The sequence below is a fragment of the Microcaecilia unicolor genome, chromosome 8, assembly GCF_901765095.1.
Source record: "Microcaecilia unicolor chromosome 8, aMicUni1.1, whole genome shotgun sequence".
NCBI lineage: Eukaryota > Metazoa > Chordata > Amphibia > Gymnophiona > Siphonopidae > Microcaecilia > Microcaecilia unicolor.
The window spans coordinates 21565204-21578903 of NC_044038.1; the positions used below are offsets into that span (position 1 = coordinate 21565204).

The 13700-nt window shown below is 43.1% G+C and overlaps 1 protein-coding gene across 1 annotated transcript in view; it reads left to right on the forward strand.

Moving 5' to 3' along the window:
- The window catches only part of BAIAP3 (BAI1 associated protein 3), a 260632-nt gene that overhangs the window by 126805 nt on the left and 120127 nt on the right, over positions 1-13700 (forward strand). The window contains exons 4-5 of the mRNA XM_030212396.1: positions 2294-2377; positions 12560-12667. Coding sequence (XP_030068256.1) covers positions 2294-2377; positions 12560-12667 — 192 coding nt within the window. The remainder of the gene's footprint in view (positions 1-2293; positions 2378-12559; positions 12668-13700) is intronic.

Here is a 13700-nt window from a genome sequence, read left to right on the forward strand (position 1 = left end):
AAACTGGGCAGCTCACACGATGCCCGATTTTCCACCGGGTTAGCACCGTGCTAAAGAAAACAATTTTCTGGAGGGTCGGAAATGGCGTACACTTCAGCCAGAACTACCGCCCGCATTGGGCTTACCACCACTTCGTAAAAGACCCCCTCAATGCCCATACCAACTAAAAGTTCTAGTTTCTTTCAGGGTTTGAGTGTAATCATGGACCAGAAGTTCCTCATTCAAAATATAGCATGTTTATAATTGTAATTATAGTTCAGTAGGACTCTAATTACTCAACTTATATTGGTCTGTGTACTTAACTTATAGCGCTAATCTTCATATCAGCTCAGCTTTTACTGTTCTCCTGACAATGGCCTTCATTTCACACTCTGCTGCTTCAGGGGTAACACTGGCACATAGGCTGCCTCACATTTCTGCTCACATTGTGTTGTGAGGCGTCCTACCCATGAGCTCAGTCCCCTGAAGCAGCAATACATTAAAATTCTCAACTAAGTATTTAGCAGTATTCAGAAAGCTAAAGGAATGTTAAAAAGTATTCTGAAAGAAATGGAGTTAACTAAGATTATCATAACATCTTTGCATTTCTGATTACCCCATCTCCTGAAAGATAAGTGCAAGTAGAAAAAGTACAGAGAAGGACGGCAAAAATTGTAAAGGGATGTAGAGTGTCTTCGTAATGAAGAAATGCTTAACCGGTTATCTCTTCAGTTTGGAGAAAAGATGACTGGGGGGATTATGATAGAGGTTTATAAAATGAAGTGTGATATGGAAAAAGTTAATAAGGAATGTTTATTTACTCTTTAAAATTGTACTGGGGGACAATCCATGAAACTAACTAGTAGAACATTTACAACGCATTTAAGAAACTATTTTTTTCAACTGATGTACAATTAACCTATATCATTTGTTTTCAGCAAATGCCATCCAACTTAGTAACATTGTGAAGTTTAAAAAAAAGATATGGACTGGATTCTGTGGGGGTAGAGCCAGCCTGATAGATGTTGTCCATACTTCTTAATGTTAGGAGAGAAAAATGCATGAAATGTACATTTCTGTTAGGATCTGCCTGGATATTTCTCAATGACTCAGACTGGACACATACAGAGTGAGGTTAAAAAAAAAAAAAAAAAGTTACCCCCCCCCCCCTAGGGTTTTTTGCTGGTTTTTTTCTCCAAACACTTGGAATTTCATTGTAAAATTTTACAGCTTTTTTATTTGTTGTTTTCTGAGATTCTCTTTAAATACAGCAAAGTTTCAGACTTTTTAGCGTGACCACTCGCAATTGTTCAAAACTATTTCCGCTGTAAAACTACCATTATTTGTAAACAATGATTTGAATTTGAATAATTTGTATTTGAAAATATGATAACTTGCAGATAATGTCTTTAAAAGCATTTCAGATCAGAACTGCAATCACGGGCACGATGCCAGCAGCAGACAAAATGAGAATCCAGTCATTGCTTGAACAAGGTTTTGGAGCAAAGGCTTAATGGCTGTATATCATCTCAAGCACTGGAAGCTCAACACTGTGAAGAAAACTTGTTGGCAGAATTCTGACGTATTGTTTTATTGCTTCATTTGAATGACATTATTTTACGGTGTTTAAGCTCAAGCATTTTTAACATGCAAAAATTGCTCGGTAGTAACGCTAAAATGTCAGTAACATCAACATAGCTTAACATAATTAAATGTTGTTTAATAGTAATACGTAAGTGCAGTGGCGTACCAAGGGGGGGCGGTGGGGGCGGTCCACCCCGGGTGCACGCCGCTGGGGGGGTGCCGCGCGCCTGTCGGCTCTTCGTTTTCATGCTCCCTTTGCCCCAGAACAGGTTACTTCCTGTTCCGGGGCAGAGGGAGCATGGAAACGAAGAGCCGGCAGGCGCGCGGCACCCCCCCCCCCCCCGAGCGGCGTGCACCCGGGGGGGGGGGTTCTTTTGCTGGGGGATCAGGGGTTCTTTCGCCGGGGGGGAGCGGCGTCGCGCTGTTCCGGAGGGGCGCTGCACCCGGGGGCCGGGGCGCATCGGCGATCCGCCCCAGGTGTCAGCCCCCCTAGGAACGCCACTGCGTAAGTGTGATGGCTAAGTATGTAAAATTTCTTATTGAAATTCAAAGTGGTGCTGAAAAACTGCAAAAAAACTGTAGGGGTTACTTTTTTTTTTTTTTTGTCTTGCCCTGTAGAACTGAGCTCAATGGACTCAGCAGGTGACTTCTGTTCTTATTTTGCTTTTGGTTGTTTCAGGGCAAATATGACATATAAATCTCATATTGCTGTTTATAAATTTTATTACAGAGTCTTTCGAATAACAGTGCTCCTCCCCCTCCAGAAAATGTTGGACAAAAGGCAGTGGAAATGCTGACACTAACTAAGAGAGAGGTATGAATGAATTCGGATATTCTGAAGAAAAACAAGACATATTCTTAAGAAACTGACTATGAGATTAGGGGTTGATAGGTTTATAGTTAGTGAATATCACAGCCAAGATACAGTCCTATAAGACTAGATTCTATGAGGGGCATAATTGAACGAAAACGCCTATCTCCATGGGCGTTTATCTCCGAGAACGGGTCCGTGAAGGGGCGGACCGAACCATATTTTCGAAAAAAATAGACGCCCATGTTTTATTCAACAATGTGTGAGCTGGGCGTTTTTGTTTTTCAGCGATAATGGAAAATGAAAGCGCCCAGCTCAAAAACGAATAAATGCAAGACATTTATTCGTGGGAGGGGCCAGGATTCGTAGTGTACTGGTCCCCCTCACATGCCAGGACATCAACCGGGCACCCTAGGGGGCACTTTTACAAAACCAACAAAACAGGTAAAAGAGCTCCCAGGTGCATAGCACCCTTCCCTTGTGTGTTGAGCCCCCCAAATCCCCCTCAAAACCCACTGCCCACAAGTCTACACCATTACTATAGCCCTAAGGGGTGAAGGGGGGCACCTACATGTGGGTACAGTGGGTTTGGGGGGGTTGGACGACTAATAAGCATTAAGCAGCACAATTGTAACAGGTAGGGGGGATGGGCCTGGGTCCACCTGCCTGAAGTCCACTGCACCCCCTAACAACTCCTCCAGTGACCTGCATACTGCTGCCAGGGAGCTGGGTATGTATGACATTTGAGGGTGAAAATAAAAAGTTGTGAAACATCATTTTTTTGTGGTGGGAGGGGGTTAGTGACCACTGGGGGAGTCAGGGGAGGTCATCCCCGATTCCCTCCAGTGGTCATCTGGTCATTTAGGGCACTTTTTGGGGCCTTATTCGTGAAAAAACAGGGTCCAGGAAAAGTGTCCTAAATTCTAGCTAAAAACGCATACTTTTTTCCCATTATCAGTGAAATGCGCCCATCTTTGTTCGGCAGATAACCACGCCCCAGTTCCGCCTTCGCCACACCTCTGACACGCCCCCATCAACTTTGTCCGCATCCGCGACGGATTGCAGTTGAAAACGTCCAAAAATCGGCTTTCGATTATACCGCTTTATTCGGTTTTGTGAGATAAACGTCCATCTCCCGATTTAGGTCGGAACTTGGGCGTTTTTCTCGTTCGATTATAAGCAGGTATATATCTCACCTAAAAAATCAGCTCCAAAACAAAATGCACTTAGGCGTATTCTATAAAAGTATTCCTAAATTTAGACGTACTTTATTGAATAAGCCTAAATTTTGGTGCAGTTTATAGAATCAGCCAAGTGCCTGTCTGCGTGACTACATTTAGCCACGGACAATTATGCCAAGTAAAGGTGTAAATGCTGACGCCTAAATTAAGTGAGGACCAGGCGTATTCTATAACAATGCACATAGATTTTCGAAGTGCCCACAACCCACCCATGGCCACGCCCCATTTTCAACTATGCAACTCAGAATTTATGCACATCATGTTATAGAATACGCTTAGGACAGCGAAGGAGACAAAAAGGATGATGACCAAAAACTCTAATGGATTCAAAGAGTTCACATCAAAAGTTTATTGCTAAAACCTGGGCTCGACACGAGTCGTGTTTCGGCCACTCAGGCCTTCCTCAGGAGTCCCTTAACTTATCTATGTGTGGCAATTTCTGGAAGCAAACCGGGTTTTTTTGACGTTTTGTGATAGTGTTCGTCAGTGTTTGGCGACATACTTTCAAGTCAAGTTTATTTTTGAATTGGTATTCCATTCAGATATACAATTCTGAGGAATTGTTTTGCTTCCAGAAATTGCCACATATAGTAACATAGTAACAAAGTAGATGATGGCAGAAAAAGACCTGCATGGTCCATCCAGTCTGCCCAACAAGATAACTCATATTTGCTGCTTTTTGTTTATACCCTACTTTGATTTGTACCTGTGCTCTTCAGGGCACAGACCGTATAAGTCTGCCCAGCACTATCCTCACCTCCCCAGCCCTGCCTCCCAACCCCGGCTCTGGCACAGACCGTACAAGTCTGCCCAGCACTATCCCCGCCTCCCAACCACCAGTCCCGCTTCCCACCACCGGCTCTGGCACAGACCGTATAAGTCTGCCCAGCCCTATCCCCGCCTCCCAACCACCAGCCCCGCCTCCCGATCTTGACTAAGCTCCTGAGGATCCATTCCTTCGGCACAGGATTCCTTTATGCATATCCCACGCATGTTTGAATTCCGTTACCGTTTTCATTTCCACCACCTCCCGCGGGAGGGCATTCCAAGCATCCACTACTCTCTCCGTGAAAAAATACTTCCTGACATTTTTCTTGAGTCTGCCCCCCTTCAATCTCATTAATTCGATGAAAATACAATCTTTTAATAGCATCCACATCCTGCTGAAAAACTAATTGAACCATTAGAGTAATTCGTTCTGATTGTTCTGATAGAGTAGCTTCCAACAATTCTGATACGTTTAAAGATATTTTCTCCGATTCACTTATGGGTTTATCAATTGGAGATACACCTTCCAATGAAGCTTTATTTCTTATATAGAAAATTTTGTTTACTGGAGGCAAAGTTTTTGGGGTATATTTCGAAATTTCAATTAAATATTTTTTAAAGGCATCCAATGGTGATATTCCCATTTCTCTCGGGAAATTTAGTATCCGTAAATTTAATCTTCGGTTGTAATTTTCAATCTTTTCAATCTTTCTTGTTATTATTATTTTATCTTTCATCATTTCTATGCTCCAGCTAATGGTTTAGGTTGTAAGAAGTAAGGAAGAAAATGCGTGTGAAGTCTGTTCCTTATTTTACTGTTACTTAAGTAGATAAATATCCCCATTATTCTAAATGACGCGCCCCCCCCCCCCCCCCCCCCCGCTCTATTTTTTGTGATATAAAAAAGACATTCATGTATCTTCTTAAGAATAGAATCAAGGAATGTTGTAATTCCATTAATGTATTTTGTCTGACTTTCTGTTGCAAGATTTTCTTGTATTTTAAGTTTTTGAAATTATAAATAATAAATACATAAATAAATTACAGGGACTCCTGAGGCAGGCCTGAGCGGCCGAAACACGACTTATGTCGAATCCAGGTTTTAGCAATAAACTTTTGATGTGAACTCTTTTAATCCATTAGAGTTTTTTGTCATCATCCTTTTTGTCTCCTTCGCTGTGCCTTTTTGCTTTGCTTGACCTGTGCGGAGGTTTTTTTGTTGTTCTTTAGAATACGCTTAGACAGTTGTGCATGTAAATTCTTATTAATGCAAATTAGTGGCAATTATCGGTGCTGATTGGCTTGTTTAATTAAGTTGCACGCACAAATCCAGAATACAACTGGATTTGCATGTACAACTAAAGTCGCACTGTATAGAATCCGGGGTATAACCTTCATATATACACACACACACCCCTCACCCGCAAAAACACCAACATAAACCCAAACACACACTCTCACTCGCTCATGCATACACACTTCCCTAGCCACATACTCTCACACAGCCTCCATTATCCAAATCCCCCCACAGCCACACCTATAAATCTTTATTGAAAAGCATTCCTAAAGCTATACCCCTGCATGTTTTCCTTATTTGCTTTACTTTTTTGTTACGTTGACCTGTTGCGTGAAGATCAGCAGAGAACATACAGAAAAGGATATTCAGCAATCGAAAATTTTACAAACGAGCTAGTGCTGCCCCATCAAGTGAAGCTATCAGACTTTGCTGCCATTTATTACTCTGCCAGCTTGATCAGAGCTTTACATGAACGATAGAATTAAAAATTAATTTTAATGAAATGGCAGCAGAAGTTAGAGGTTAAGATCGTCACAGTCAGACACCAGGGAGTCCAATGAACTGGCTAGCGAGTTGGTGGATTTGATGGCAGGGGTTTAAATGTCTGAAATTTTGAATATAAAATGACTTGGCAGGCTTGGGGTTGGGCATCCAGATGCAGAGATAGCGATTGCAACTCACAGGAGAGAATCATGTTAGTCGTGCTTCATCAGTCACACTTCTACGCCAACCAAAGAAAACTTCTCAGCTTCCAAATGAGATCCAAGGAGGCTCATTTTCAAAGCACTTAGCCTCCCAAAGTTCCATAGAAACCTATGGAACTTAGCCTCTCAAAGTGCTTTGAAAATATGCCTCAAGGTCTGCCATGCCCAAACTATGAAAGGTAGATGGACAAAAAAGAGAGTATACCAGTTTCTTGATGGAAAGCCCAAAGTCTTCATGAAAGAAGCCTCAACTTCATCCCCTTTCCCATCACGTGGCTGTGAATGGCGATGATTAGGTTAGCATATCTGGGTTTAAAAAACGTTTGGACAAATTCATGGAGGAAACATCCATAGTCTGCTATTGAGGGAAACATGGGAAGCAACTGCTTGTCCTGGGATTTGTAGTATGGAGTGTTGCCACAATTTGGGGTTCTATATGGAATGTTGGTACTATCTGAGATTCTGAATGGAATGTTGCTACTCTTTGGGGTTCTACATGGAATGTTGCTACTATTTGAGATTCTGAACGGAATGTTGCTACTCTTTGGGGTTCTACATAGAATGTTGCCACGATTTGGGTTTCTGGCAGGTACTTGTGACCTGGCTTGGCCACTGTTTGGAAAACAGGATACTGGGCTAGATGGACCATTGGTCTGACCCAGTATGGCTCTTATGTTCTTATGTAGTAAGAGTCTGCTTATTTTATTGTAGCTGCAGCACCACCAGAGTCCCAACCCACCTTTCTTTGGCCCATATGGCTCTGCAGCAGCAGAAGAGTGTAATGAAATGCGACAGTTGGCCTCACAGCAGCAGAAGACAATGCACTTCTTAGGCGTCTCTCCTGCTACAGGACTACATGGGCCAAATAAGGTTGGGTTGGGACTTGAGAAACAATGTAGCAAAATAGAAAGTCCAGGAAATACACATGTTCTATGCTTTTCTGTTGTATTTGGAATGTTGTGGATCACTGGGCATCTGTGCATTGTGGGGGTTCTTTGGGCAGTATTTATGCTGCTGAAGACTAAATGTTACCAAACAGCAAAAAAGAGGGTTCAAAAGTACACAAATCAAGACAAAAAAAAAGCGCAAAGGAGCCCCTACGACTGGAACAATGTAGAAACTTTTAATGCCAAAGACCCAACACGGGCCGTGTTTCAGCGCATAAAAGCACCTGCCTCAAGGGTCAAAATAGTATACTCATTGATAGAAAGTAAAGCCCAAAGCAATCCTCCTAAAAACACATCAAGTTAGACAGCAGGTTATACCAAAGGCATCCAAGCACAATGATAGCTTTCAGACTTTACTGTCTACCAAAGATTATACTATTTTGACCCCTAAGGCAGGTGCTTTTCTGTGCCAAAACACGGCCTGTGTTGAAAACTCCATTGTGCATTTTTTGTTGACTGAATATTACCACCATCCAGTTAGCTAGAAATCATGCCCCCTGAATGCTTCTATTGCCAGTATTACCTCTTTATTTGGACAAGTTTTGTCCAGACTTCTCAAAAGGCAATTCTATAACTGGATGCTCGTATTTATGTGTCGCTGTTCTACAACTTAATTGCAAGGAGGGAGTATACATGGCTTGAGCATGAGTAGGTCTTGCTGCACCTCACGCCTGGAATAGACTTCCCGAGCCCGTGCGTCTAGCCCCGTCCTTAGCCATTTTCAAGTCCAAACTTAAAACCCACCTCTTTACCACTGCTTTTGACCCCTAACCACTACTCACTTGCCCTGTCCTTTATCCTCACCTCTTTATTTTGTTTTATTTTATTTATTACATTTGTACGCCGCACTTTCCCTTACCCTTAATCGTTCTGTCTGTTTACCTCTTATCTAGATTGTAAGCTCTTTGAGCAGGGACTGTCTTTTTGTGTATGGTGTACAGCGCTGCATATGCCTTGTAGCACTATAGAAATTATAAATAGTAGTAGTAGTTCACGCTTTCCAAAAATACTAGGACTAGGGGGCATGCGATGAAGCTACAATGTAGTAAATTTAAAATGAATCTGAGGAAAATTTTCTTCACTCAACGTGTAATTAAACTCTGGAATTCGTTGCCAGAGAATGTGGTAAAGGCGGTTAGCTTAGCGGAGTTTAAAAAAGGTTTGGACAGCTTCCTAAAGGAAAAGTCCATAGACTGTTATTAAATGGGCTTGGGGAAAATCCACTATTTCTGGGATAAGCAGTATAAAATGTTTTGTACATTTTTGGGATCTTGCCAGGTATTTGTGACCTGGATTGGCCACTGTTGGAAACAGGATGCTGGGCTCGATGGACCTTTGGTCTTTCCCAGTATGGCAATAATTATGTACTTATGTACTTCTAGTACTTATTTCTATAGCACTATTAGATGTACACAGCGCTGTATGGAATAGGTATTGTCCCTGCTATCTTTATTCATTTAGTAATGCCATAGTTAATAGTATTATTGCATATTTGGGATGGGCTCTGGCAGATTTTTGTTTTATATCATTCCCATGTTGTTTACAGAAATGTTTATTTTGTTTGTGTGTTTGTTTTATAGGCATTTGTTCCTTATGGGGCCCTTTAACTAAGGCACATAGGCGCCTACACACGCCCAACATGCGCCAATTTGGAGTTACCGCCCGGTTACTGCATGGCCCTTAGCGGTAATTTCATTTTTGGTGCGCGTCCGCAAAATACCTTTTATTTTCTGACACGCGTCAAGTGGCATTTGTCACACATAGGTCATTACTGCCTGGTTACCGCGTGAGACCTCACCGCTAAGTCAATGGCTGGTGGTAAGGTCTCAGACCCAAAATGTACACGCGCCAATTTTTATTTGGCCGCACGTCCATTTTCAGCAAAAATTTAAAAACGGCCTTTTTTTACAGGCGCGCGGAAAAATGGATCTGTGTGCGCCCAAAACCCACGCCTACACTACCGCAGGCTATTTTTCAGCACACCTTAGTAAAAAGACCCTTATGTTATCTATGTGGTTGAGAGTGCACACACTTTTTAAAAAGAGGGTGTTGTATTTTCAAGGAGGGCACACTCTGGCCAATATTCAAAACTATTTACCCAGCCAGGAACAGCTCCTGGCTGGTTAAATAGCATTTTAGCACCTAACCACGGATATTCAGTGGGAGATAACTGGTGATCTCTGCTGAATATTCACGGTTAACATAGTCTGGTAGGCTTGGATATTCTGTGCCAAACCAGCTATGTTTAGCGATTAAGATAGGCTACATAGCGGTCTTTAACTGCTAAGCACTTAACTGGTTAGTTCTACCAACTAGAAACACATCCGAATCAACACGAACGTACCTAAATCTGCACTACCCAAGCTGCAAAGGACTCAAATACAAATCAACTTACGCATCCAGGTTTTCCTACATCAGCGCACAACTGTGGAACGCACTACCAAAAGACTTGAAAACTACAAACGACCACTTACACTTCAGAAAAACACTCAAGACCCACCTGTTTAAAAAGGCATAGCCTACCGACCCAGCGTAAATGCCTGATCTCTGCAACACAACAACACTAAAGTTTGTAATGGTCATCACACAACTCTCCCGTTGTACGATTCCTTTATGTGGTCCTACCACATGACCCTTACCCTACCACAACATCACCTTGTATTTGTTTACTCCAGAGTCTGCAAACAGCTCTCCGGCACTATGTAAGCCATATTGAGCCTACAAATAGGTGGGAAAATGAGGGATACAAATGTAACAAATAAATATCAGCTTAACCGGTTAAGTTGCCATGGTCAAAGTGAAACTGGATATGCAGTGCCGGTCGCTGGATATGGGCTGGTATTGAATATCCGGTCTGAGTCCCTGATGCCGGCTGAATGTCGGGGAGACTCTTCCTAAAGAGTGAACGCTATCTGTAAACAGTGTGCACTGTTTTCCCAATAGTGCACACATATGTAATGTTTCATACATATATGCACTATCCTGAAAAGAGTGTGCTTTCTTTGCAAATCGTGCACACTATTATGGGCACAAAAGTTTGGGTTCTTCTGCTGATTTTTGTTTGTTAATGACATGGGATGCATCTTTGACATTTCCCATGTGCAAATGACAGCCCATCCCTGCTGAAAACGTTTACCCCTGCCCCGTTGTTTACTAAGCCACATGGCAATGCTGACACAGCCCATTCAAAGTGAACGGGCTGCATTGGCAATAGCTCACAGCAGCCACTAGTGCAGCTTAGTAAACAGGAGGGTTAGTAATAGTATAGAAGTGTTAAGTAGTATGAGATGTTGTAGTGACACAAAGTGCACAGTGAAAGCCTGTTCATGACCTCCACAGTTGCTCCTCCCTCATCCTTCTGTGGAGGAGTAGCCTAGTGGTTAGTGCAGTGGACTTTGATCCTGGGGAGCTGAGTTTGATTCCAACTGCAGCTCCTTGTGTCTCTGGTCAAGTCACTTAACCCTCCGTTGCCCCTGGTACAAAATAAGTACCTGAATATGTGTAAACCGCTTTGAATGTAGTTGCAAAAACCTCAGAAAGGCGGTATATCAAGTTCCATTTCCCTTTCCCCCTTTCCCTTATGACATCACAATATCAGAAGTGAGCCAAGTATCGGGCAATCAAGCCATTGTGACATCACTGATGAGGTTGGTTCTTATTGGTGGAATGAGTGGAGGAGTAGCCTAGTGGTTAGTGCAGTGGACTGTGATCCTGGGGAGCTGAGTTTGATTCCCACTGCAGCTCCTTGTGACTCTGGTCAAGTCACTTAACCCTCCATTGCCCCAGGTACAAATAAGTACCTGAATATATGTAAACCGCTTTGAATGTAGTTGCAAAAACCACGGAAAGACGGTATATCAAGTCCAATTTCCCTCCCCCCCCCCCTTTTTTTTGCGTTCATCAATTTTCTTCTCCTTTGGGCTTCCAGCAACATTGAAACCGCAGATGGGATTGGGCACCACAAACCTACATTTGCAACTGCCTGGGGAACGTTCTCCCCTATTTATATATCCCTTATCAACTTAATTTAGCCACCCATTTTCATAACAGCCTCTGGACAGGTCAGGGGTGGGGGGATACCAGTTCTCCTTCCAGAAGCCACAATCATGGACCATAAAATTCAGCCACCCAGCAGTTGCTATTGCATGACCACTGAATCTCTGCCCTCCCTCCCCCCTCCACCAGTTCGGGTGATGTGAACCCTATCTGTGCAGGATCCACCGTGCTGGTTGCCCCAGTGAGAAGATGACTTAAACTGGAAATCTAATCCAATCTCTCCCCATGAGCTACCAGACCTGCTGTCCTTTTCTAAATAGAAATCCTGAGGGGGTAACATCAGGGATGTGCCTTCATTGTGTTCCCATAATTCTGCCAGCCTACCTGCAGCCATGACTGCTCTAACTTCAGCAGAACAGAAACAGAGGTGCTGGTTTTGTTAAATTACCAGCGGGTGCACCGTGCTGGGCTGCAGCTGATCCTCTGCCTCTTCTTCTTGAGAGAAAGTGGACTCTGTTTATTTTGGTAAATGCCAGATAGTACCAGATGGTACCAACATATTGCCAGCAGCCTAAAATATGAGGTCTCCAGAGTAATGGAGGAGAGCTGCTAGAAATCACATTCATGAAGCCATAGTCTGCAGTGAGAGCTGTTATCCACTTTCAAAATTGCACGAGCACAACACATTTTGCTAAAACTTTCTTGGTGGGGGAGGGGGGAGGGGTTGCGTCTATACGTGTAACTCTATTTTCTTTATTTATTAGGATTTATTTACCGCCCTTTTGAAGAAATTCATCCAAGGCAGAGTACCAGAAGATCAATCTGGACATAATTGTTTAAAAAGTCTGCAGCCAGTGTTTAAAATGTCTTTATTTCATGTTCAGGTTACCGTGGGGAGGCAGGAAAGGACCAGGAATGCTTGATCAGTGATGACCCAGTAGGCGAGGAGTTGTAGGATCAACTACTTTGGAGAAAAAAAAATGTTCCAGTGTGCCCCCCCACCCCCCCCCCCCCCCCACCGCCACTGCCCTTTTACACAAGAGACTTTTAAACTGATGGTGTATATGAAATGAAGTGAAGTTTCCAGCTGTAGCACAATCGATTTTCAATAAATACACCTGCCTTCTTAGAATTTATTTATTTATTTCCTATTGATTGGATACTCGCACAGAATGTGAATGAAATGATAGCAATTTCAGTGCTGTTTTTCTCTTCTTTAAATTCCTTTCAAGCTGGAAATGCTGTACGAGGAAGCTCTTTATACCATTGTGTATAGATGTGGGGTGGTTTCTTCAGAACACATTGCCAATCAGGAAGAGCTGTTCCATTACCTACGGAAGGTAAGTCCGCTCTGCTAGAGTGCTTCCTTTGTTAATGTGTCCCCACTATCCTGGAACAGAATTGTGAACGCCGCTACGGTACTATGTAAACCACATTGAGCCTGCAAATAGGTGGGAAAATGTGGGATAAAAATGTAACAAATAATAATAATAAAAATAGGCAAGCATATTATAAAAGTTCAGTGAGCGCTGAAACAGGAGTGGAGGAGCGGCCTAGTGGTTAGGGTGGTGGACTTTGGTCCTGAGGAACTGAGTTCAATTCCCACTTCAGGCACAGGCAGCTCCTTGTGACTCTGGGCAAGTCACTTAACCCTCCATTGCCCCATGTAAGCCGCATTGAGCCTGCCATGAGTGGGAAAACGCGGGGTACAAATGTAACAAAAATAAAATAGATACTATTGGAGATTCTACATGGAATGTTGCTACTATTGGAGATTCTAACATGGAATGTTGCTATTCCACTAGCAACATTCCATGTAGAAGGCTGCGTAGGCTTCTATTTCTGTGAGTCTGACGTCCTGCAGAAGCCTGCGCGGCCACATTGGTGATTTGCAAGGGCCGACTTCTACATGGAATGTTGCTAGTGGAATAGCAACATTCCATGTAGAATCTCAAATAGTAGCAACAGTGGAGGAGTGGCCTAGTGGTTAGGGTGGTGGACTTTGGTCCTGAGGAACTGATTCCCACTTCAGGCACAGGCAGCTCCTTGTGACTCTGGGCAAGTCACTTAACCCTCCATTGCCCCATGTAAGCTGCATTGAGCCTGCCATGAGTGGGAAAGCGCAGGGTACAAATGTAACAAAAATAAAATAGATACTATTGGAGATTCTACATGGAATGTTGCTACAATTGGAGATTCTACATGGAATGTTGCTATTCCACTAGCAACATTCCATGTAGAAGGCTGCGCAGGCTTCTGTTTCTGTGAGTCTGACGTCCTGCACGTACGTGCAGGACGTCAGACTCACAGAAGCAGAAGCCTGCGCGGCCACATTGGTGATCTGCAAGGGCCGACTTCTACATGGAATGTTGC